At 34.1% G+C, this 25,545-nt stretch overlaps 1 protein-coding gene across 10 annotated transcripts in view; it reads right to left on the reverse strand.

Moving 5' to 3' along the window:
- Positions 1–25,545, reverse strand: part of LCORL (ligand dependent nuclear receptor corepressor like) — a 166,468-nt gene that overhangs the window by 104,663 nt on the left and 36,260 nt on the right. For 9 of the 10 annotated variants that reach the window (XM_036921039.2, XM_036921033.2, XM_036921037.2 and 6 more), the window contains exons 2-4: positions 11,312–11,377; positions 2,724–2,803; positions 1,714–1,843 (exon numbers count right to left, since the gene is read on the reverse strand). In XM_036921039.2, coding sequence (XP_036776934.1) covers positions 1,714–1,843; positions 2,724–2,803; positions 11,312–11,377 — 276 coding nt within the window. The other variant, XM_057502126.1, reaches the window with a different exon arrangement.

Raw genomic sequence — 25,545 nt, forward strand, 5'->3', positions numbered from 1 at the left:
CATACTGGAAGTCTCTAAAATGGTTTTATTCCAAGAAAATTAAAAACAACAAAACAAACTCAAGTAAGTAAGTAGAAAAATCTTTATGTTCAATTAAATCTGGAAAGTGGTGGTGGACTACAAACAATTAACAAAGGTAAGACCTGAAGTAAAGCAAAAATTACTAGTAAGAATCTTTCACTTTAAAACTCTGTGATCCTTCAAAGATCTTGAAAAAAACCAAGAAATCTCCAAATGGAGAGGTCACTAAATATCCATGAACACTCACCCAACCACTGGTAGGAGACCTCTTGGAGACCCAGATGCTTGAGTAAGCTGAAATAGTACCAAGTTTTTACTGATTACTCTTAATGGAGCATAGGTTAACTCCATACTATCAAAAATTAAAGGTTATTATTACTGATAACTCTAGCTACTACCATTACAAAATACTTAAAGGAAAAGGAGATTGAGTAATGAGTTCTAAGATGAGTGAAACTTACTATGTATGCACGTGTGTAACATTATTCTTCTTATAAGTGTAAATATACTGGCAGAATAAAATTTTCTAAATGAATATGTTATAGAATTCTTAAACATATAAATATTTTTAATATTGGTTCAGATAGAAAAATTTTGAAAAAAAAATCTCTTTTAAAGACAATGTCAATTTCTTAATGCTGAGTACTTCAGCTAACACACAGGAAAATATTTTCAGTCCCCTGCACTTAAAAACATATAGTTCTAAACTTTAGCCTTTTAATAAACTAATGATTTTTCTCATCAGAGGATTCTTATATTTCAACATACAAAAATTCATAACTCTTAAGACTAAATAAAAGCCTCCTTTCTCACAGGAGGACTATCTGTAATAGTTGACTATTCTCAACATTATTGATAACCTGAAAGTTATCAGTTTAACAAGAAATAGATGATACCTAATTCCAAAGAGGAGTAAAGTAGGGTTAGCACCTAGATGAAAATATCATAATGTTGTTCTCAATCTCTGGAAGCTGGGAGGTAGAATGGTCCCCCCTCCCATTCCACATTCCCCCTTCACCATGACTTACTTCAAAGGTCTATGTGATAAAACTGAGACATTCTACTACTGCAGAAATGACCAAAGACAAAAACTGGTTCTATATTTCCGATTTTTCTCAAGTAACTATTGTATAAAAACTACTTCTGCCTGATAACTTGTATCAAAGGAACAAGTGAAACAAGCATCATTTGGTTTAGCTTAGAAATACACAAAGTAAAAAAAGAATAATACATTCTAATATCAAGTAAGTATATTCAAGCTACCAAAGAAACACTGAAATTGCAACTCAGCAAATATACTTCAACCTGGCTGATAAATGATTTAACTGTGACTTCTAAAGATGGCCTCACAGTATAATAGACTTATCACTTATTGAACATGAAAGAATTTTAGAAGTCTTGAGAATTGCAACAAAATAAGGAAGACCAGAGGCATAAAAACATTTCCTTGTCTACAGTGAATAAGGAAAATATATGATAAAGTCAGGGAGAGATTTGAGAACAGAAAGGCAAAAGGGAATGCCTAATAGAAGACTCGCTCTTCAGTGGTTGAGAACCCTAAAAAACATAAGAAAAACTACAAATAGAGAAAAAATGAAGCAGAGATTGACATATAAAAAACTTGGGTGTGAGAAAAATTTAGACATTAAATCTCTACTGCAAATTTTAAATGACAAAGTATACCAATATTACCTTTCTTTCGAAAGAGTGCATTTAGGTAATTTTCTGCTTGGCATTCAATCTTTTCAGTGTTGGACTGGCCCTGAGATGATAGTTCCTCCGTTGGTGTTGACTGTGATGAATCAAGAGATGGCATGCAATCCTAAAATTATAAGAACATAAAACAAATCATTTTATTTAAACATGGGATTCCACTAAAAATGGCAAAGAAAAATTCTTTAAATGCTCATTTGTTCTACCTTTCAAGTATATCAAATTATTTAGAAAGAACATGAAATTTGGGACAAGAGCCAGGAAAAAATAAATTCAGCTCTGATAGAGGGCAAAATTAGCCTTACCTCTTAGTAAAATTATAGTCGAAAAAGGGGGAAGAGCAGACAAAATATATTTCTGTATTTCTGAATAAATTCACTATATAACATGCCAGTAAGAAGAGTTTTAACAATAAAGCCACTATAATCTGACCAAAATGGGTACGAGATTCTCAAGTTCTCATTTCTTCTCAGCCCTTCTAACATTACATAAAGAATTAGGACTTCCCACCACACAAGAAGATGGTACTTGTCTGGTTTATACCCTGTGAAGAGTAGACACTGATATTTAACCATTTACACAGGAGATAATTATGATATTCAAGAGACTTCAAGAGAAAAGTAGTACATTGTCCTCTAGCTTCTGATTCCTAAAATATCAGACTGCAGAATGGCTTCAGACCAAACTAGGCCTCAAGCTCACCCTTCTTTACCTAAATACAATACAGATCTGAACTGAAATTCATGAGTCAGGGAGCTTTAAGAAAGAAATGAGAAATAAGCAAAAAAGATGAGTGTTTTGGGATTTACCTACAAATAAAGCTAAATGTTAAACTTCTAACATAAGACTTTAAAATATTCTTCTCATTACCAAAATCAAGTATTTAAATTTCTACTCTAAGTCACAAACTTTCAGAACAAATTAATCTAAAAATAATTGTTACAGTTGTGCAATTATTTGAGAAATAATTTCATAGCACTAAAACTTACACTGACTGCTTCTCTCTGTAGGTTACAAAATGAACATTTTTCATCCATAGACCAGTCAGTCAGCTCTTCTGGTTCACAGTCTTTAAAAAAGGGAAAAATATTCATTAAATACACTAACTTTATTAAACAAATAAAATCACCACTCTCCACAGCAACGGCTCATATGAAAAAACTAACTACTAACAGTAAGGGGAAAAGTCCTAACTTTAAACTGATAACGTCTAAAAAGAAATAAACAGAGAAGGCTGTAAGGAGAGTCATTTTGCACTATCATGGGACAAAGCAGCAAGAACAATGAGTTGGTTATAAATTAATTTTCCAACAACAGAGTTTTAAGTATCATCTAGCCTTCTGAAAAGTTCAATTTATCATTGTCTACTAAATCTTTATTTTCACTATGCAAGAAATCAGAATAGGGAGATATGGAGAAAAAAGGAATAATTTTTGCACAACATGAAAGAAAACATAAAACAGAGAAATGGAAAAAGCAACAGAAAAGCCTACAAATTTGAGAAAATGGAATGCTATCCAAGAAAAAAGTAGAAATCCATAGCTAAGAAGTCAGATTAGATTTTTATTATATTGTTTAAAGGCTTTGCTGTAAGAGTTAAAGAGAAAAACAGGTAAACAAGTTGTATTATTCAACACATAGCACAGATTCTTCATATAAGAATGTTCCTTATAATCCAACTATTGCAATATATTAGAGAGTTGTGGAAAACACTGTCTAATGAAGGAAGTTTTTGAAGGTATATAATAACATGGCCATCCTAAGTATACTTGGTCTATAGACAGTGATTTTTCAAACTCACTCTTTGTAGAAAAAACTCCGCCTAATTTCTTTTCCCAAATAAATTCATATGCAGAACCTCAAATACAAAAAAAATTTTCATATGAAGTAGTACACTAAGACTAATTAGTTACACTAATTTGAAAAGCATTGGTGTACCACAAAAATTGTCTCTGTTACTTTTGAAATACATAATGAAGTTGAATACATGTGTCTGCTAAACTACACAGAAAATGAGCTTATCTTTTTTGGAATAATAATGAATAAATACTAGTTAGGATCAGACCCTATGATACTCTTGCATCAACCCAGATATACAAGTCGGAATAAAATTTAACTTGTTGCAGTATAAAGAGTGTTTACAACATCTACAGTGCAGTGATAGTCCCCTTTGATTTCAGAAGTGATTCAGAAATATTCCTAATATTCACCTAAACTTGGCAAGGGTAGGGAATAAGAACCTAAGGTCCAATATACAGTAATGGAAAGATAACTGGACTTGTAGTCTCCAAAAATCTGGGATGGAATTTATTAATTACAACCTTGTCAAGCCACAAATCTTTTTTTTAATTTTCACATATGTAAAATAAGGATCCCATCACCTAACTCATTTGCAAATCAAATGAAAAAATGTGAAAATACTTTATAAACTATAAAAACACTATACAAAGGCTAATTATTAACACGGTAGGATCACCAGTCATTATTTTTTAAATTCGGTACTATTGCACATGTATTTAGTAGAAGGTTAGTTTGCAGGAGACAGATAATTTTAATACCTGCTTAAGAAAACTGATTTTTTGTAAACCTGACACATCAAAAAATTGAAGCAATCTATACAATTAAAAACCCAGAATTAAGTCTATGTAGGTTTGTCATTTTTTTCAACCTTTCATCCTGTCGCTAGAACAGAATCATTCACCCTCTTGAATATAGGATCATGCAATGTCTCTTACCAGGGAGGCAGAGCTTTCTGACCAATGGAATGAATGAGAGAGAAGTAACATTATACCATTTCAAGCTGAGGCTTTACAAGGCATGGCAAGTTCCACCAGTTCTCTTGGGCTTCCACCATACAATACGAGAAGAACTTGCCTGATACAGCCATTACTCCATCACTCTGAGACCTTGAGTAATGAGGAGAAGATGTGATGCCCATTCACAGCCTGGAGACCAGGGAATCAGATCACCCACAAGCACACAATAGCTTTCAGTTGTTTTATTAGGCAGCATTACTGTAGCAAAAACTTGACCCATTTGCCAAGCATAACATAATTTTGATAATGAAGGAAATCTTATTGTTTTTTTATTATGGCCTCATAAATAGGAAACCTGAAGGAATCTAGCATTGGAATTTTTGAAAAATAGCTGACAGTCTTGAAGAAAGGGTATTTTTGAAAAATTATTATAAGGTTTCATGAAATTTTGATGAAAATGTATTGAATCAAGGGAAAACAACTATGGATTAATTAAAACAATTACCAGTTTTAAGATAAAACTGGGCATGCTGAGATTACTCTCATTTATTTTAGGAGAAGTTCTTCAAGGAAATGTTAACTAAAATAAATGCCTACATGGTTAAATAAATAGCACTGACTTATCAATGATTACATAAGCACCATTAAATTTTGCTGGGTTCAAAAATCTATGACTTTACTACAAATATTTAATAATTACTCTTTCTATAACAACTTTTGATTTTAAGTCCAAATAAATGATGGTGGGATACATTTTTTATATATGGGAAAACAGATTCTGAAAAATCAATTCTAGGTCCAGGTTATCTTTTCATGTCATAAAAATTAAGTGAGTACTACAACAAAATATATTCATTTTATCTCTCAAACAAAATTTGACAAAGAATCAGATATTCCTCTAAAACAAGTTGTCTCTCATTTTAAAGTTTTAACACATGAAGGGATAATCCCAAAAAGGGTCAAATTATGTACCTTATAGAAATAGCATTATTAATAAAAGGTAATTATTAGAGTAAAAACATAATAAATGACTGATAAAGATCAACCTTTCCACCATGTAGATATAAACTTGTGGTCAAAGTCTGGCTCCAATCATTTTACCTAATCTATCTTGGAAAGATAACAGACTTTGAAATTAGAGAGCCATGGTACTGAGAGAGCTTTCCACATACTAAACATAGCCTTGGGCAAATTAGTTCTCTAAGTTTTGATTTCCTCATCTGTAAAATGAGGATAATAATAACTGCATCTGAAGGCTGTAGTAAAAATTAACTAAGAACATATGAAAAAACACCTAACAAGTCTAACAGATTTTACTTTCATTTTCTCTTAAATAATCACATTTCTTTTGAATGTTTTTAGTCTCTTCAATACCCTTTAACCAAAGGAAATAAATTAGGAAACAAAGCCCAACAAAAAGAAAAAGAGGAGAATACTGAACTGGAATTTCCATGAAGGTCACGAAAAAGTGCCCGTAACTATGCTGATTTTGAGGGAAGATACTGAATAGTGAGCAGTGTAATTAGAAAGTAATTTTTTATTATCAAAGTACATGTTAACTATATTGAATAATACAAAAGAGAAGTGGAAACTATTTGTGATGCCATCATTGAGAGATGACAATTAACATTTTATTATAATCTTTTCAGTTCATATTCTATGCCTTTTAAAAAATTAAGGTCAGCTGATTCTTTGAAAAGGTCGGTAAAATTTATAAGCCACTAGCCAGGCTAATAAAGAAAAAAAAAAGAGAAAATATCAGAAAGAAAAATGAGCATCACTACTGATTCTGTGAACATTAAAAGGATAAAATAATACTATGAACATTAGCTGCCCATAAATTTGACAACTTTAGGTGACATGGATGAATTCCTTAAAAGACAATCTACCAAATCTCACACAAGATAAAATAGATAACCTCCATAGGCCTACATCTATTAAAGAAATTAAGTCAATAATTAATAACCTTCCAAAACAGAAAGCACCAGTCCAGATGGTTTCTCTACAATATGTTCCAGAAGATACAAGCAGAAGAAATACTTCCTCACTCATTCTGAGTCCATCATCACCAAAATACCATAACCTGTCTGAACCATCTGTCACCCAAGATGATACGTAAATAGTAAATAAGCATATGAAAAGATGCTCAAAATCATATGCTATTAGATAGTTGCAAATTAAGATGAGATATCACCACAGACATATTGGAATGGTTAAAGTACCAAACACTGACAACCTCAAATACTGGGGAAGAGATGCAAAGAAAGAGGAACTAAAGTTCATGGCTGGTGGGAACACAAAATAGTATGGCCACTTTTGCAGACAGTCTGGCAGTTTTTTATAAATCTAAACACAGGCTGTCTATATAATCTAGCAATGGAGTTCCTAGGTATTTACCCAAATGATTTGAAAAGTTATGTCCACACAAAAACTTGTGCACCATGTTTATAGCAGTCTTATTAATAATTGCCAAAACTTGGAAGTGACCAAGAAGACTTTCCAATAGGGGAATGGATAAGCAAACTGTGGTACATCCACACACAGCAGTACTATTCAGCAATAAAAAGATGGAGCTATGAAGCCATGAAAAGACAAAGGAACCTTAAATGCATATTTCTCAATGAAAGAAGTGAGTGTGAAAAGGCTAAATACTGTATGATTCCAACTATATGACATCCTGGATAAGAAAAACCTACAGAGCCAAGTAAAAAGAACAGTGTTTCACATGGGATACAGAGAAGGAAGAGGACTGGAAAGACAGAATATAAGTGATTTTTAGGGCAGTAAAACCATTGTGAATGATACTGGAACAGCGGATGCACAAACACAACATTGTGCACTTGGCAAAACACACAAAAATTGAACCCAATGTAAACTATGGGGGCTTTAGTTAATAATAATGTTATCAATACTGGTTCACCAAGTATAAGAAATGCATCACACTAATGGAAGATGCTAATACAGAGGAACCTGAGGGAGGAAGGAAAGGGAAGTATATGGGGACTCTGTACTTTCTACTTGACTTTTCTGTAAATTTTAAACTGCTCTAAAAAATACTGTTTATTAAAATTTAAGATAGTATTACACACATGCTCATTAATTACAAATATTTCCCTTGCTCAAAAATACTTCTAAATCACTTAAATAGATAGATATAGTCCATCAAAAAGAAACATCATAACTAATTTAATCACTACCTATTGCTGGATATTTAGCCTGTTTCTCTAGTCTTGGTATCATAAACACCATAATGAATACACTTGATTAAGTCTTTGTGTATACTCTGATAAGAGCTAATATAAATTATATAAGTAACTATAAAATAGTATTAGATTATCTGGCTTTAATATAAATAATCATCAATTCATATTAGAGGACCACTGATTTCTGAGATCCTACTTACTCATTTTTCTTTCCTCACCGCTAATCCACAGTTTCTAACAAAATAAGCATTTAAAATATCTAGTAAAATGTAAAATCATCCAATAAATCTTACTAGAAAGTAGTTTTGTTGTCTCCATCATCATAGTGTTAATAGTTGGAAAAAAGCCTATTAAGTCAAAAATATTAAATATCAATCAGTGGTCAGCAAACCTTTTCTATAGACAGCTAGATAGTGAATATTTTAGGTTTTACAGGCCATATGGTCTGTGTCACAACCATTCAACTCTACTGCTGTAGTACAAAGCAGCCATAGACAATATGTGAACAAATGAGAGGGGCTAATTTCCAATAAAATTTTATTAACTGGACAATTAAATTCGAAATTCATATAAGTTTCACAGGTCATAAAATATTAATCATCTAACTTTTTTTCAAGTATTAAAAAATGTTAAAAACCATTTTCTAGCTCACAGACAATTCAAAAACAGTCAATGAACTGGATCTTGCTTACATGCTATAGCCTACAGACCTCTGATAAAATCTCGTTTTGAAATGTGGACATGCCTACAGAAAAACCAGTAAGGATCTATCAACCAGTTTGCACAGGCCTACTGCACTCATTTCATATTTGTGTAAATATCCATAGTTAGGGCACATAAATTAGATGATCCCACAAATGAAAGAAAGTAGCTCACCAATAAGACATGAGAAATAACTGACTAAAGCAGAAAACAAAAGTTAATTTTTGCTTAAAGTCTTGTGACAATTGGAAAAGTGTGTTTGGGGAGATGAAGGAGGAAGAGAAAGCGGGGAATTTTTCTGGGAGCACGTAAAAGTTCAAAGTTTGTGACATTCAAAGCTTCTTCAGAGACTTTACTCCAAAAAGAAATAAGAGTTATGTTTTCCTCAAAATGACAAAAAGTCACAAGAACAGATCAAAAAGGACAGAAAAGCTAGGACTTCTGTTTTGTTTCTAACAAATTAAAAATGAACAGCACTCAAAAATTTCTTTCAGAACTACTCAATCTGGAAGTGGTTCTGAATTGAATTCAAGAATGAAAATACAAACCTCGCAAAACACTAATATATATGTTACAAAAGTCTTAAAAACATCCTGTGTGCCAAAGTTGGTTTTTAAGGTAGCAGAGTGAAATTTAGAATGTGTTTCTCCACAGAAACAGTAGCAAGTTTGTGATGTGGTCTATTTAACTTAAACGAATTATAAAATTAAAATATGCATTAATTTTATAATAAAAAATAATTTAATATACAAGAATCCTTTTATCCATTTTTGGTTCCTGACTTTTGGAGAGTAACAAGGGTTTGAATTTCCAATGCTTTATCTAAAAACATACCCTGATCTGTTTGATCCTGCATACAGATATATGTGCAGAGAAAAACTGCTATATTTGTAGTCCTAGCATCTAAATATTAAACCATTTTTAACAATGGTAACAACAAAGCACACTTATTTATAAAGAAGGGAAGAAAGAAGCTGGAGATGTCTAATGGATACCTTCTGCACGACTTTTCAAAAAGCTTTACACTTTGATAGCACTGGTTTAATTTTCCTTCAAAGTGTATGTCTGTCTTCATCCTTAGATTTATTAGTATAATTAATTATCATCACTTTTAAGCCAACAACTTTGATGAAACTTTTTTTTAATTAAAAGAAAAAAAGAAAAGAAAAACAAGAAAAGGAGGAAGAATTTATCTAAGAAGGCTGGAGAAAATGTAGAACATTTGGGGTGGAAAAGGGCAATGAAGTAAATATGTGCCTATGTGTGAGAAAAAGATTATATTTGGAAGCTTAGCTAGTTTTATAACTCCCACCACCAAAAAGGCACAAGAGAAGACATAAAGTATAAGATCTATCATAATTAAAAGAATAAATGGAATGAGATATATAACAATGGGGTAGCAAATTAATAAATTGGTTAAATACATTATATAGATCCATAAAAAAATACTGGGCAGCCATGGAGGATGATGATCCAGAATTTTATATACCCAAATGATATACTAGTGAACAAACACTAGGCACAAAAACTATGCATACTGTGTATGTAGCATATACATTTAAGTAAAAAAAATTACATACAAACATGTATTTTACATTCATCTAAAAATGTTAAAGATTATCTATAGGTCATGATTTTTTTCTTTCTAGGGATGTTTTTTTCTTTCCAGCTTATCTGTGTGTTCTAATTTCCTAAAATGACCATGTGTGACTTGTACACTTAAATACTAGTCTAAAAATAAAATACAAAGCATCAATTCCCTTAGAACATTCTGTCCTTTGTATAGTAAACAACTAATTTCTGAAGAAATATAAATATATACATACATACAAACATAACTAAGTAAATAAATGGAAGTGGGGAATCCAGAGGCTAAGAGTCACAAGTTTCAACTGGGTTATAGAAAGGCAACTGAGTATAATGCTGATGCCTGATATGAATTAGGAGAGCAGGTTAAGAAAGGAAGCCTGAAGAAGTTAGATTTTTTCCTTTGTTCTTTAGATTTTTCCTTTGTTCATTTGTAAGACCAGGAAAATAGTTAAAACTACACTTAGCATTGCTTATAGTTATTTTAGGCAAAAATATTTAATTCAGAGTTATACTATGACAAAATGAGAAATGATTAAAATTAAGAGATATAAGAAAAAGATCCTAGCCATAAGAATGATAAAACACTGGAAAAGACACATTTTGGAGTCTCCATCCTTAAAAGCACCAGAGTAGAATAGAAGGTTACAAGAGATAGCACATAAAACTGACCAGATTCAAGCTTGAGAAATAATTTGATCAAGATCAAAGCAGAAAATCTGTACCAGCACTACTCATTTTGTGAATGAAGCGTACTATAAAGTATCAGATATCTATAAAAATGTTCTAATACTCTACATTTATAATAAAACAACTAAACCACGGTATCACAGCATTTCTATCACAGATCAAAATATTCCACCAAGATTTATGCTAGAGCATTTGGAAAAGGAGATAATAAATAACAGAGACTACTATACATAAATATAAAACTGTACACACATGGCAGGATTTCTCAGAGTGACCCTCTGAATTCCAGGCTGGCTGTATCATCAGCAATAAAAGACATTTATTTAATTGAACCCTTTAATTCCTCTTTAAGAGTAAGTCAAGGTGTGTAATGTATAAAATAATAAAAACTAAATTTCACCATTAAGCCAAAAGCAAACTTCATTTTCTACTTTGATCAGTGTATTATAAGTCTTTTAAAGACTATAATAACATTATGTAGTAACAGGAAATATATTTGGTTTTTATTTATTCATTTAAAGACACTTTCTAATTAAATGAGATCACAAATCTATGTTTAATATAAAATTAGCACAGAACCATTTTTCCTTTGTTAAATGGGACAGAAAGCTAGAATTTTAAAACTTAAAAAAACATTACCTTCAAATAAACTGAGGTCTCTTCTTAGCCGTGGTCCATAAAGCCCTTCTAAAATACTCTCAAAACCTGTAGTTTTAAAGAGAGAGAAGTATATTAACTACTGGAAAAACTTAGCTTTACAATAATCAAAAACTATAAACTCTGTATGAATCAGAAAATTGTAAATTTAACATACTACGAGGTGTCATTTTCCTTTAGTTAAATTAATTGAACTAGGTAATATACAACATAGTAGTACAAAGCTACAAATAACTATCAGAAATTACATAATTATAAAGAAATTGAAATATATTCAAATGTAAATTTTTACCATTAAAACAGGTAAATGCATTTAATATTTAGAAATAGTCCCAGGTTAAAATATTATGGATAGATTTCTCTTATAGTAATTTTGTAGAAAAAAATGAGAAAAGGCATTTATTACAATGTGTTTATTTTTTATTACAAAAAATGTTAACAAAGTAGCATCTTTAACCTCAATTATAAAAAAGAGTAAATGAGCAACAGTGGGGAGAAGTTCTTATTGTGAAATATATGATGTATATATTTAAATCCACCTCTAAAAATTTAAACACAACCATTTGTTCATGGCTATGGGCTGCCTTATTTTAAGGAAAAGAATTACTGAAAATTTTGTCAAGTTAACAAAACCCAAGTTAATAAATTTACAAAGTATTCTACTTTCTGGATATACTCATTTTAGGATTTTACAATGTTCTTTCTGAAGTCTGTATCATATTCAATTTTAAGCGGCTTATTGGTGCTGCAAAGCATCCAAAGCAAAATGACCAGCATGGCAGAATAATTGGGAAACCAAGAAAAGAAACTAATAAGGGAGGGAAAAAAAGTAAAGGTACCATGATAGATCTGCAAAATGAAAGATAGATTTTCTCAGTGGTAATCCTAAATTGTAAAACAGTATAAATACTTCTACAGAAATGTTTCATAAATCGTAAGATGCTTAAAAAACTTTCAACATCGCTGAAGTCAAGATGTATATTAAAATAAATGGTATATTATAGTCAAAAAGTGGCAACATTTTTTTCATTCAGTAGAACATGAAGAAATGATATATCTTACAACTAATGTCTAGGACTTGACAAAGTGTGTAGTTATCATGGTAGTTGGGAAATATGTACTTAATAAAATCTTTGTGAAGTGATTCAGTACCAGTTTCCATGAGTGGAAATTTCAGGCAGAAAAATGAACAAACTACCATTACCAGAGAGAGTTTTCAAGAATACTATAGATAAGCTTTGATATTGAGTGAAGACTCAGACTGAACAGCCCCCCAATCTCTTTCTTTTACTAAGATATTCTAATTCTTTTTTGCTGTGTTCTACATGCTCCAAAAATAATATTGCAAATGACTATTTTAAGTTGTTATTCCATGGTATATTGGACACATAGCCTTTACTGAATATTTTAAATGCACATTTCCTAGATTTAAGCCTGAAAGGAAAGCAAAAAAGGAAGGACTAGTACTTCTGTTCTATTGGATTTCTCAACTCCTCACTAGGTAAGATCAAGGTCTTAAATATATCTTGTTAAGATTTACTCATACTACATAGTTGGTGCTATTGTAAACGGTGTCGTTAGTTAAAAGTCTGTATTTTGTAGGTTTACAAAAATTGAATTGATGTTTGTATATTCACTGTATCTAGCAACACTGATACGGTCTTTATAGTAATTTATCTGGAGATTCTCTACATACACAAATATATCATCTATAAAGATAATGGTAATTTTGGTTTCCTCCTTTCCAATCCTTACTGCTTTCTTTTTCTGGTTCTTGCCTTACTGCTTTGGTTAGGGCTTTCATTAAGATATTGAAAAGTGGTGGTGGTGATAGCAAGCATCCTTGACTCCTACTCAATCTAAAAGGGAAAGCATTTAAACTTTCATCATCAAATATGTTTGCTATATTCTTTTTTTTTTTTTTTTGATAATTATTTTTTATTGAAGGGTAGTTGACACACAGTATTACATTAGTTTCAGGAGTACAACACAGTGATTCAACATTTATATACATGATAATTCTAGGTACCAGCTATCACCATACCAAGTTGTTACCATATTTTGACTATATTCCTTATGCTATACATTACATCCCGGTTACTTATTTATTTTACAATTGGAAGTGTGTATATATATATATATATATATATTTTTTTTTGTGTGTGTGTGTGTGTGAGGGCATCTCTCATATTTATTGATCAAATAGTTGTTAACAACAATAAAATTCTGTATAGGGGGGTCAATGCTCAATGCACAATCATTAATCCACCCCAAGCCTAATTTTCGTCAGTCTCCAATCTTCTGAAGCATAACGAACAAGTTCTTACATGGAGGACAAATTCTTACATAGTGAATAAGTTACCTGGTGAACATTACAAGGGCAGTCATCACAGAAGCGTTCGGTTTTGCTTATGCATTATGAACTATAAACAGTTCAAATATGAATACTCATTTGATTTTTATACTTGATTTATATGTGGATACCACATTTCTCTCTTTATTATTATTATTTTTAATAAAATGCTGAAGTGGTAGGTAGATACAAGATAAAGGTAGAAAACATAGTTTAGTGTTGTAAGAGCAAATGTAGATGATCAGGTGTGTGCTTGTAGACTATGTGTTAATCCAAGCTAGACAAGGGCCATAAAACATCCATGTATGCAGAAGATTTCTCTCAGAACGGGAGGGGGGGAGGTTCTAAGCCTCACCTCTGTTGATCCCCCTTTTTCTCACCTGATGGCCCCCCTGTGACTGTGCCTGTCTTAGGTTGTTCCTCCCTTGAGGAATCTTACCTGTCTCTGGCTAACCAGTCATCTTCCGGGGCCATACAGGGATGCTATATTCTTTTAAAACTAACTATTACTTATAATTATTAAGGAAATCCTTTCTATACCTAGCTTAATAGGTGGGGTTTCCTACCATGAATAGATGTTGAATTTTATCAAGTTTTATTTTGCATTTATTGAAACAATAAAGTCATTTTTTTTAACTCTCTTAATATGATGAATTACACTGAATGTTAAACCAACCTTCTTCCATTCTGTGGGAAGACTCAAATTTACTGTGAGGTATTTTTGCTGGTTTTCCTATCCTGATAGTTCCTTTAAAAGTTCGGCACCTATGTTCACCAATGAGACCGGTCTGTAAATTTCCTTTGTACTTGTCAAATTTTTATATCAATGTTATGCTAACCTCATAAAACAAATGGCAGTGTTCTTTCTTCTGCTGCTCTTGGGGAAAAATTAGGAAATGTAGGATGCCTTGCTTGAATATTTAATAGAACATGCCAGGGACACCAAATGTAAATACAGTCTTTTTGAAGTGCTTATTACTAATCGAATTTGCTCAACTGTCATAGGACTATTCAGGTATTCTATTTCTTATATTAGTTATAGCTTTCTCTGGCAACTTGCCCATTTAAACTTTATTCTCCAATTTACTTATAAAATGACTCATTATATATACTTTTATCTAATGTCAACAGCATCAGCAGTAATGTCCTTTTTGCTTTCCATTCCTTACTTTGATTATTAATGCTTTCTATTTCCTCAATTAAGCTCATTAGAAGTTTCTCAATTTTTTTTCTTAGATTTAAAAAGAATTCTTTCGACTCCTTGATCTCTTTTTGATATGTTCTTATCCACTAATTTTTGCTCATGCTTTTATTTCTTCATGCCCTCTATTTTCAGTTTATTTTGTTCTTATTTTTGCTATAATGCATATTTAGCTCATTAACTTTCAGTCTTTCTTCTTTTCTAACGTATGCATTTAAAGCCATCAATTTCCATTTAAGTAATGCTTTAAGCTGCATTTTACAACTTTTGATGTCTTTTTTTCTCATCATTCAAATTATTTCCTAAGTTCCACTACAGCATTTTGCATTCAGTTTTTAGAAGTTTATTTCTTAATTTAGTCAAAGACAATGACTAAATTACATCAATCCTTTGATTATTTTCTGAGACTGTTTTTATAGTCAATATAAGCAATTTTTGAAAATCTCCTACATATGCTTGAAAATATGTACTCTAAAATTGTTAGATGCAGCGTTCTGTATTTGTTCAGAGTTAACATGTTAACTGTACTCTTTAAAGCACGCTTATTCATTTTTGGTTTTTTACGCCTGCTTGTTCTACAAATTTTGAGAAAAGTACGTAAAACCTTCATAAAATTGTGGCTTCATCTATTTCTCTATTTCTTTGAATGTTGCTTTACATGTTTTTGAGGCTGTATTATTAAGGGGCTAGGAATTTTATAATTGTTATATCTTCCTGGGGAAGTTTATGTAATTACAAAGTGACACTTTCTACTTCAGCAATTTGATTATTACATGCATATGGTGGCTTGGATTAAGTAAAGTTACCTGCATCTGTGTAGTGTTACAGTTTTCACCAAATTTGGAAAAATTTTGGCCATTATCCCTCCAAATATTTTTTTCTGTAGCCTTTTTTTGTTCTGGAGATCCACTTAGATAGACCACCTGACACTGTTTTACAGGCACTGATGCTCTCTTTGCTATTTTCCTCAGTTCTTTTCCTATCTATTCATTTTGAGTCATTCTGTTATTTTTCAAATTCACTGATCTTTTTTTCTAGTGCTTAGTCTGCAGTTAGGAAACTATACAAGTTAAAAATATACAATTTGAGGAGTTTTTATATATTTTTCTCCCATACCACAATCACGAACAATTCCAACAGTCACAAAAGTATTTTGATGCTCACTTTTAATCCATCTCTCCCTCCACTCATGAGGCAAACACTAATACAGTTCTGAGCACTATCAGTTGGTTTACATTTTTAGAATTTCACAAATTAGAATGCTACAGTACAGACTTTTTCTTTGCCTCACCTTTTTCACTCAGCAGAATAATTCTGAGATTTATCCACACTGTTGCGTGTACCATTATTTTGTTATTTTATTTCCCAGCAGAGTACATTGTATGGATTCACTACAATTTTTTATCCACTCAGATATTAGTGGACATATTTTCATTTTTCATGTGTAAATAATAGTGAAATGGCTGGCTTAGATTGCAGATTTATGTTTACCTTTTTAAGAAATCAAACTAGTTTCAGAAGTTATTGTATCATTTTACAATCTCACCAACCACACACAAAAGTTACAGTGCGGCTGCCAAATCCGATTAAAGATGGCGGCGTGAGAGGAGAGACAGAGGCTTCCTCCTAAAAGTGTATACAATTAGGAAATATAGTTGGCGCAAATAATCCTGAGAGAGCAACAGAAAAGTGGACGGTGCCAGACTGCATACACCTGGAGAAAAGAGAAGTCCTCATGGAACAGGGTAACGTACCAAAGCTGTGGCCAGGCGGGACCCAAGCCCTTCCCCAACCCCAGTTCACCAGCGGGAGGAAGAGAAACGGAGCAGGGAGGGAGTGGAAGGCTTGAGACTGCTGAATACCTAGCTCCGGAGATCTGCTCTGGGAACACAAACCTACATTTCATGGTGCTTTCATGATACTTACATGATTACAGGGTTGGAAAGCTAATACAGGCAGAATTCCTGGAGAGACTGAGATTCCAGCCACTTGTGGAAAGCAGGGATCCATATCCGGCTGCTCTGGGACAAAAGCTTATACCTGTGTGCTCAGCCCACTGGTTAAGGCAGTGGAGACAGGCACAGCAGCCGGGAAGCAGGAAACAGGTCTTCCCTCCCCCCAGGCACCAGTATCGCTCCCCTGTGACCCCCGACATTGCTTCAAGGGCTGAGCAGCTCCAGAGTAGAGCTTCTGGACCCTAGAGGGCGCCATATACAAATATGAAACGCCAAAGGAACCTGGTCGAAAGTAAAATTAATATAACTCCAGAGAAAGATTTAAATGACATGGACCTTACAACTCTTCCTGAAAGGGAGTTCAAAATAAAAATCATTAACATGCTCATGGAGGTATGGAAAGATTTCCAAGAACTCAGGAATGAATTCAGGTTAGAGATCCAATCGCTGAAGAGCACGATGGAGGGTATTAAAAGCATGTTGGATACAGTGAAGGAGACGATTAATGAAATAGAAACTAGAGAAGAGGAATACAAAGAAGCTGAAGCACAGAGAGAAAAAAGGATGTCTAAGAATGAAAGAATATTGAGAGAACTGTGTGACCAATCCAAATGGAACAATATTTGCATTATAGGGATACCAGAAGAAGAAGAGAAAGAGAAAGGGATAGAAAGTGTCTTTGAGAAGGTAGTTGCTAAAAACTTCCCCAGTCTGGGGAAGGAGACAGTCTCTCAGGCCATGGAGATCCACAGATCTCCCAACACAGGGGACCCAAGGAAGACAACACCAAGACATATAGTACTAAAATTGGCAAAGATCAAGGATAAGGACAGACTATTAAAAGCAGCCAGAGAGAGAAATAAGATCACATACAAAAGAAAGCTCATCAGGTTAACATCAGACTTCTCAGCAGAAACCTTACAGGCCAGAAGGGAGTGGCATGATGTATTTAATGCTATGAAGAAGAAGGGCCTGGAACCAAGATTACTTTATCTGGCAAGATTATCATTTAAATTTGAAGGAGGGATTAAACAATTTCCAGATAAGCAAAAGCTGAGAGAATTTACCTCCCACAAACCATCTCTACAGTCTATTTTGGAGGGACTGCTATACATGGAAGTGTTCCTAAGGTTTAATAGCTGTCACCAGAGGAAATAAAACCACAGTAAATAAAGCAGAACAGCTAATTACTAAGCAAATGCAAAACTAAATTGACGATCCCCAAAGTCACTGAAGGGATAGACAAAGAATACAGAATATGGTACCTAATTTATAAAGAATGGAGGAGGAAGAAAAAGGAGGAGAAAAAGAAAAGAACCTTTAGATTGTGTTTGTAACAGCATACTAAGTGAGGTAAGTTAGACTCTTAGATAGTAAGGAAGTTAACCTTGAACCTTTGGTAACTACGAATCTAAAGCCTGCAATGGTAATAAGTACACACCTATCGATAATCACCCTAAATGTAAATGGACTGAATGCACCAATCAAAAGACATAGAGTCACTGAATGGATAAAAAAACAAGACCCATCTATATGCTGCCTACAAGAGACTCACTTTAAAACCAAAGACATACACAGACTAAAAGTGAAGGGATGCAAAAAGATATTTCATGCAACTAACAGAGAGAAAAAAGCAGGAGTTGCAGTACTTGTATCAGACAAAATAGACTTCAAAACACAGAAAGTAAAAAGAGACAAAGAAGGACATTACATAATGATAAAGGGGTCAATCCAACAAGATATAACAGTTATAAACATCTATGCTCCCAACACAGGAGAACCCACATATGTGAAACAAATACTAACTGAATTAAAAGGGAAAATAGAATGCAATGCATTCATGCTAGAACACTTCAACACTCCACTCACTCTGAAGGACAGATCAACCAGACAGAAGATAAGTAAGGAGACAGAGGCACTGATCAACACAATAGAACAGATGGACCTAACAGAGATCTACAGAACTCTACACCCAAAAGCAACTGAGTACACATTCTTCTCAAGTGCACATGGAACATGTTCAAGAAGAGATCATATACTAGCCCACAAAAAGAGCCTCCATAAATTCAAAAATACTGAAGTTGTACCAACCAGTTTCTCAGATCACAAAGCTATGAAACCAAAAATAAATTATGCAAAGAAAATGAAAAATCCCACAAACACATGGAGGCTTCATAACATGCTCCTAAATAACCAATGTATCAATGACCAAATAAAAAGAGAGTTCAAGCAACATATGGAGACAAATAACAACAATAATTCAACACCACAAAATCTGTGGGATGCAGCCAAGGCTGTGCTAAGAGGAAAGTATACTGCAATACAGGCCTACCTCAAGAGAGAAGAACAATCCCATATAAGCAGTCTAAACACACAATTAATGAAACTACAAAAAGAACAACAAATGAGATACAAAGTCAGTAGAAGGAGGTACATAATAAACATTAGAGTGGAAATAAATAAAATTGAGAAGAATAAAACAACAGAACGAATCAATGAAAGCAAAAGCTGCTTCTTTGATAAAATAAACAAAATAGATAAACCCCTAGCCAGACTTAACAAGAAAAAAAGAGAGTCTACACAAATAAACAGATTCAGAAATGAGAAAGGAAAAATCACTATGGACACCACAGAAATACAAAGAATTATTAGAGGATACTATGAAAAATTATATGCTAACAAACTGGATAACCTAGAAGAAATGGACAACTTTCTAGAAAAATACAATCTTCCAAGGCTGACGAAGGAAGAAACAGAAAATCTGAACAGACGAATTACCAGCACAGAAATTGAACTGCTAATCAAAAACCTACCAAAGAAGAAACTCCAGGACCAGATGGCTTCGCCGCTGAATTTTATCAAACATTTAGTGAAGACCTAATACCCATTCTCCTTAAAGATTTCCAAGAACTACAAGAGGAGGGAATACTTCCAAACTCATTCTATGAGGCCAGCATCACTCTAATACCAAAACCAGGCAAAGACATCACAAAAAAAGAAAATTACAGACCAATATTCCTGATGAACATAGATGCAAAAATACTCAACAAAATATAAGTAAACCGAATCCAAAAACACATCCAAAAGATAATCCATCATGATCAAGTTGGATTTATACCAGGGATGCAAGCATGGTACAACATTTGAAAATCCATCAACATCATCCACCACATCAACGAAAAGAAGGACAAAAACCACATGGTCATCTCCATAGATGCTGAAAAAGCATTCAACAAAATTCAACATTCATTCATGATAAAAACTCTCAACAAAATGGGTATAGAGGGCAAGAACCTCATCAAAATAAAGGCCATATATGACAAACCCACAGCCAAGATTACACTTAACAGCAAGAAGCTGAAAGCTTTTCCTTTAAGATCAGGAACAAGACAAGGATGCCCACTCTCCCCACTTCTATTCAACATAGTGAGGTCCTAGCCACAGCAATCAGATAACACAAAGAAATAAACAGCATCCAGATTGTCAAGGAAGAAATTAAACTGTCCCAGTTTGCAGATGACATGATACTGTACATGAAAAAACCTAAAGAATCCACTCCAAAACTACAAGATCTAATATCTGAATTCAGCAACGTTGCAGGATACAAAATTAAAACACAGAAATCTGTGGCATTCCTATACACTAACAACGAACTAGCAGAGAGAGAAATTAGGAAAACAATACCATTCACAGTTGCATCAAAAGAATAAAACACCCAGGAATAAACCTAACCAAGGAAGTGAAAGACCTATACTCTGAAAACTACAAGACACTCATGAGAGAAATTAAAGAAGATACCAATAAATGGAAACACATCCTGTGCTCATACATAGGAAGAATTAATACTGTCAAAATAGCCACCCTGCCTAAAGCAATCTACAGATTCAAAGCAATTCCTATCAAAATACCAACAGCATTCTTCAACAAATTAGAGAAAATCATGCTAAAATTCATATGGAACCACAAAAAGCCTCATATAGCCTAAGCAATCCTGAGAAGGAAGAATAAAGTAGGGGGAATTACGCTCCCCAACTTCAAGCTCTACTACAAAGCCACAATAATCAAGACAATTTGGTGCTCGCAGAAGAACAGACCCATAGACCAATGGAACAGACTAGAGAGCCCTGATATAAACCCAACCATATATGGTCAATTAATATATGATAAAGGAGCCATGGACATACAATGGGGAAATAACAGCCTCTTCAACAGCTGCTGTTGGCAAAACTGGACAGCTACATGCAAGAGAATGAAACTGGATTATTGTTTAACCCCATACACAAAAGTAAACTCGAAATGGATTAAAGACTTGAATGTAAGTCATGAAATCATAAAACTCTTAGAAGACAACAGAGGCAAATATCTCCTGAATATAAGCATGAGCAATTTCTTCCTGAACCCATCTACTCAAGAAAGGGAAACAAAAGCAAAAATGAACTTATAGGACTACATCAAACTAAAAAGGTTTTGTACGGCAAAGGACATCATTAACAAAACAAAAAGGCATCCTACATTATGGGAGAATATATTTGTAAATGACATATCCAACAAGGGGTTAACATCCAAAATATATAAAGAACTTACACAACTCAACACCCAAAAAGCAAATAACCTGATTGACAATTGGCCAGAGGATATGAAGAGATAGTTCTCCAAAGAAGAAATTCAGATGGCCAACAGACACATGAAAAGATGCTCCACATCACTAATCATCAGAGAAATGCAAATTAAAACCACAATGAGATATCACCTCACACTAGTAAGGATGGCCAGCATCGAAAAGACTAAGAACAACAAATGTTGGCTAGGATGTGGAGAAAGGGGAACCCTCCTACACTGCGGGTGGGAATGTAAGCTAGTTCAACCATTGTGGAAAGCAATATGGAGGTTCCTCAAAAAACTAAAAATGGAAATACCATTTGACCCCAGAATCCCACTCCTTGGGATATACCCAAAGAATACAACTTCTCAGATTCAAAAAGACACATGCACCCCTTTGTTCATTGCAGCACTTTTTACAATAGACAAGATATGGAAGCAACCTAAGTGTCCATCAGTAGATGAATGGATAAAGAAGATGTAGTACATATATACAATGGAATACTATTCAGCCATAAGAAAGAAACAAATCCTACCATTTGCAACAATATGGATGGAGCTGGAGGACATTATGCTCAGTGAAATAAGCCAGGCAGAGAAAGACAAATGCCAAATGATTTCCGTCATTTATGGAGTATAATAATGAGGCAAAACTGAAGGAACAAAATGACAGCAGACTCAGAGACTCCAAGAATGAACTAGTGGTTACCAAATGGACTGGGTGTGGGAGGGCAGCTGGGGAGGAGGGAGAAGGGGACTGAGGGGTATTAGGTTTAGTACACATGGTGTGGGGGATCATGGGGAGAACAGTGTATCACAGAGAAGGGACATAGTGGATCTCTGGCAACTTGCTGCGCTGATGGACAGTTACTGTATTGGGGTATGGGTGGGGACTTGATAATATGGGTAAATGTAGTAACCACATTATATTTTCATGTGAAATCTTCATAAGAGTGTGTATCAATCATACCTTAATAAAAAATTTTTTTAAAAAGTTACATTGGGGCACCACATCCCCTACTTGGTATGGTCAATTGTGTATTTTTCTACTGTTTACTTTTTCACCATTCTAATGGATTAAAAACTTTGTGAATGTCATTATATTTCTTTGTGGTTTTAATTTCTATTTCCCTAATGATTAGTGATGCTGACCATCTTTCTTTTTTATTTATTTATTTTAAAAACTTTTGCTATCATTAATCTACAATTACATGAAGAACACTATGTTTACCAGGCTCCCGCACTCACCAAGTCCCCCCCACAAACCCCACTACAGTCACTGTCCATCAGTGTAGCAAGATACTGTAGAATCACCACCTGTACTGTGTTGTACACTCCTCCCCGTACCCCCCCACAACACTATACATGGTCATCGTAAAGCCTCCTTTCTTTTTCCCCGCCTTTATCCCTCCCTTCCCACCCATTATCCCCAGTCCCTTTCCCTTTAGTAACTGTTAGGCCATTCTTGGGTTCTGTGATTCTGCTGCTGTTTTGTTCCTTCAGTTTTTCTTTGTTCTTATACTCCACATATGAGTGAAATCATTTGGTATTTGTCTTTCTCTGCCTGGCTTATTTCACTGAACATAACACCCTCGAGCTCCATCCATGTTGTTGCGAATGGTAGGATTTGTTTTTTTCTTATGGCTGAGTAATATTCCATTGTGTATATGTACCACCTCTTCTTTATCCATTCATCTACTGAGGGACATTTAGGTTGCTTCCATATCTTGGCTATTGTAAATAGTGCAGCAATAAACATAGGGGTGCATCTGTCTTTTTCAAACTGGGCTCCTGCATTCTTAGGGTAAATTCCTAGAGGTGGAATTCCTGGGTCAAATTGTATTTCTATTTTGAGCATTTTGAGGAACCTCCGTACTGTTTTCCACAATGGTTGAACTAATTTACATTCCCACCAGCAGTGTAGGAGGGTTCCCCTTTCTCCACAACCTCGCCAACATTTGTTGTTTGTCTTTTGGATGGTAGCCATCCTTACTGGTATGAGGTGATATCTCATTGTGGTTTTAATTTGCATTTCCCTGATGATTAGTGATATGGAGCATCTTTTCATGTGTCTGTTGGCCATCTGAATTTCTTCTTTGGAGAACTGTCTATTCAGCTCCTCTGCTCATTTTTTAATTGGATTATTTGCCTTTTGTTTGTTGAGGTGTGTGAGCTCTTTATACATTTTGGATATCAACCGTTTATCGGATCTGTCATTTATGAATATATTCTCCCATACTGTAGGATACCTTTTTGTTCTATTGATGGTGTCCTTTGCTGTACAGAAGATTTTCAGCATAATACAGTCCCAGTTGTTTCCCTTGCCCGGGGAGATATGTTCAAGAGAGGTCACCTCAGGTTTATGTCTAAGAGATTTTTGCCTATGTTTTTTTCTAAGAGTTTTATGGTTTCATGACTTACGTTCAAGTCTTTGATCCATTTCGAATTTATTTTGTGTATGGGGTTAGACAATGATCCAGTTTCATTCTCTTACATGTAGCTGTCCAATTTTGCCAGCACCATCTGTTGAAGAGACTGTCATTTCCCCATTGTATATCCATGGCTCCTTTATCCAATATTAATTGACCATATATGTTTGGGTTAATGCTTGGAGTCTCTATTCTGTTCCATTGGCCTGTGGCTCTGCTCTTGTGCCAATACCAAATTTTCTTGATTACTGTGGCTTTGTAGTAAAGCTTGAAGTTGGGTCATGAGATCCCCCCAACTTTATTCTTCCTTCTCGGGATTTCTTTGCCTATTTGGGGTCTTTGGTGTTTCTATATGAATTTTTGAACTATTTGTTCCAGTTCACTGAAGAATGCTGTTGGTAATTCGATAGGGATTGCATCGAATCTGTATATTGTTTTGGGCAGGATGGCCATTTTGACGATATTAATTCTTCCTAGCCAGGAGCATGGGATGAGTTTCCATTTGTTAGTGACCTCTTTAATTACTCTCAAGAGTGTCTTATAGTTTTCAGGGTATAGGTCTTTCACTTCCTAGGTTAGGTTTATTCCTAGGTATTTTATTCTTTTTGATGCTATTGTGAATGGAACGGTTTTCCTGATTTCTCTTTCTATTAGTTCACTGTTAGTGTATAGGAAAGCCACAGATTTCTGTGTGTTAATTTTGTATCCTGCAACTTTGCTGAATTCCGATATCAGTTCTAGTAGTTTTGGAGTGGAGTCTTAGGGTATTTCATGTACAATATCATGTCATCTGCAAATAGTGACAGTTTAACTTCTTCTTTACCAATCTGGATTACTTGTATTTCTTTGTTTTTTCTAATTGCTGTGGCTAGAACCTCCAGTACTATGTTGAATAACAGTGGGGAGAGTGGGTATCCCTGTCCTGTTCCCGATCTCAGAGGAAAAGCTTTCTGTTTCTCACTGTTCAGTATGATGTTTGCTGTGGATTTATTATATATGGCCTTTATTATGTTGAGGTTGTTGCCCTCTATAGCCATTTTGTTGAGAGTTTTTATCACGAATGGATGTTGAACTTTGTCAAATGCTTTTTCAGCATCTATGAAGATGATCATGTGTTTTTTGTCTTTCTTTTTGTTGATGTGGTGGATGATGTTGATGGATTTTCGAATGTTGTATCATGCTTGCATCCCTGGGATGAATCCCACTTGGTCATGGTGTATGATCCTTTAGATGTATTTTTGAATTCGGTTTGCTAATATTTGGTTGAGTATTTTTGCATCTACTTTCATCAGGGATAATGATCTACAGTTTTCTTTTTTGATGGGGTCTTTGCCTGGTTTTGGTATTAGGGTGATGTTGGCTTCATAGAATGAGTTTGGGAGTATTCCCTCCTCTTCTATTTTTTGGAAAACTTTAAGGAGAATGGGTATTATGTCTTCTCTGTATGTCTGATAAAATTCCGAGGTAAATCCATCTGTCCCGGGGGTTTTGTTTGTGGTAGTTTTTTGATTACTGCTTCAATTTTGTTGCTGGTAATTGGTCTGCTTAGATTTTCTGTTTCTTTCTGGGTCAGTCTTGGAGGTTGTATTTTTCTAGGAAGTTGTCCATTTCTCCTAGGTTTTTCAGCTTGTTAGCATGTAGGTTTTCATAGTATTATCTAATAATTCTTTGTATTTCTG

The sequence above is a fragment of the Manis pentadactyla genome, chromosome 5 (assembly GCF_030020395.1).
Source record: "Manis pentadactyla isolate mManPen7 chromosome 5, mManPen7.hap1, whole genome shotgun sequence".
In the NCBI taxonomy this organism is placed as follows: Eukaryota; Metazoa; Chordata; class Mammalia; order Pholidota; family Manidae; genus Manis; species Manis pentadactyla.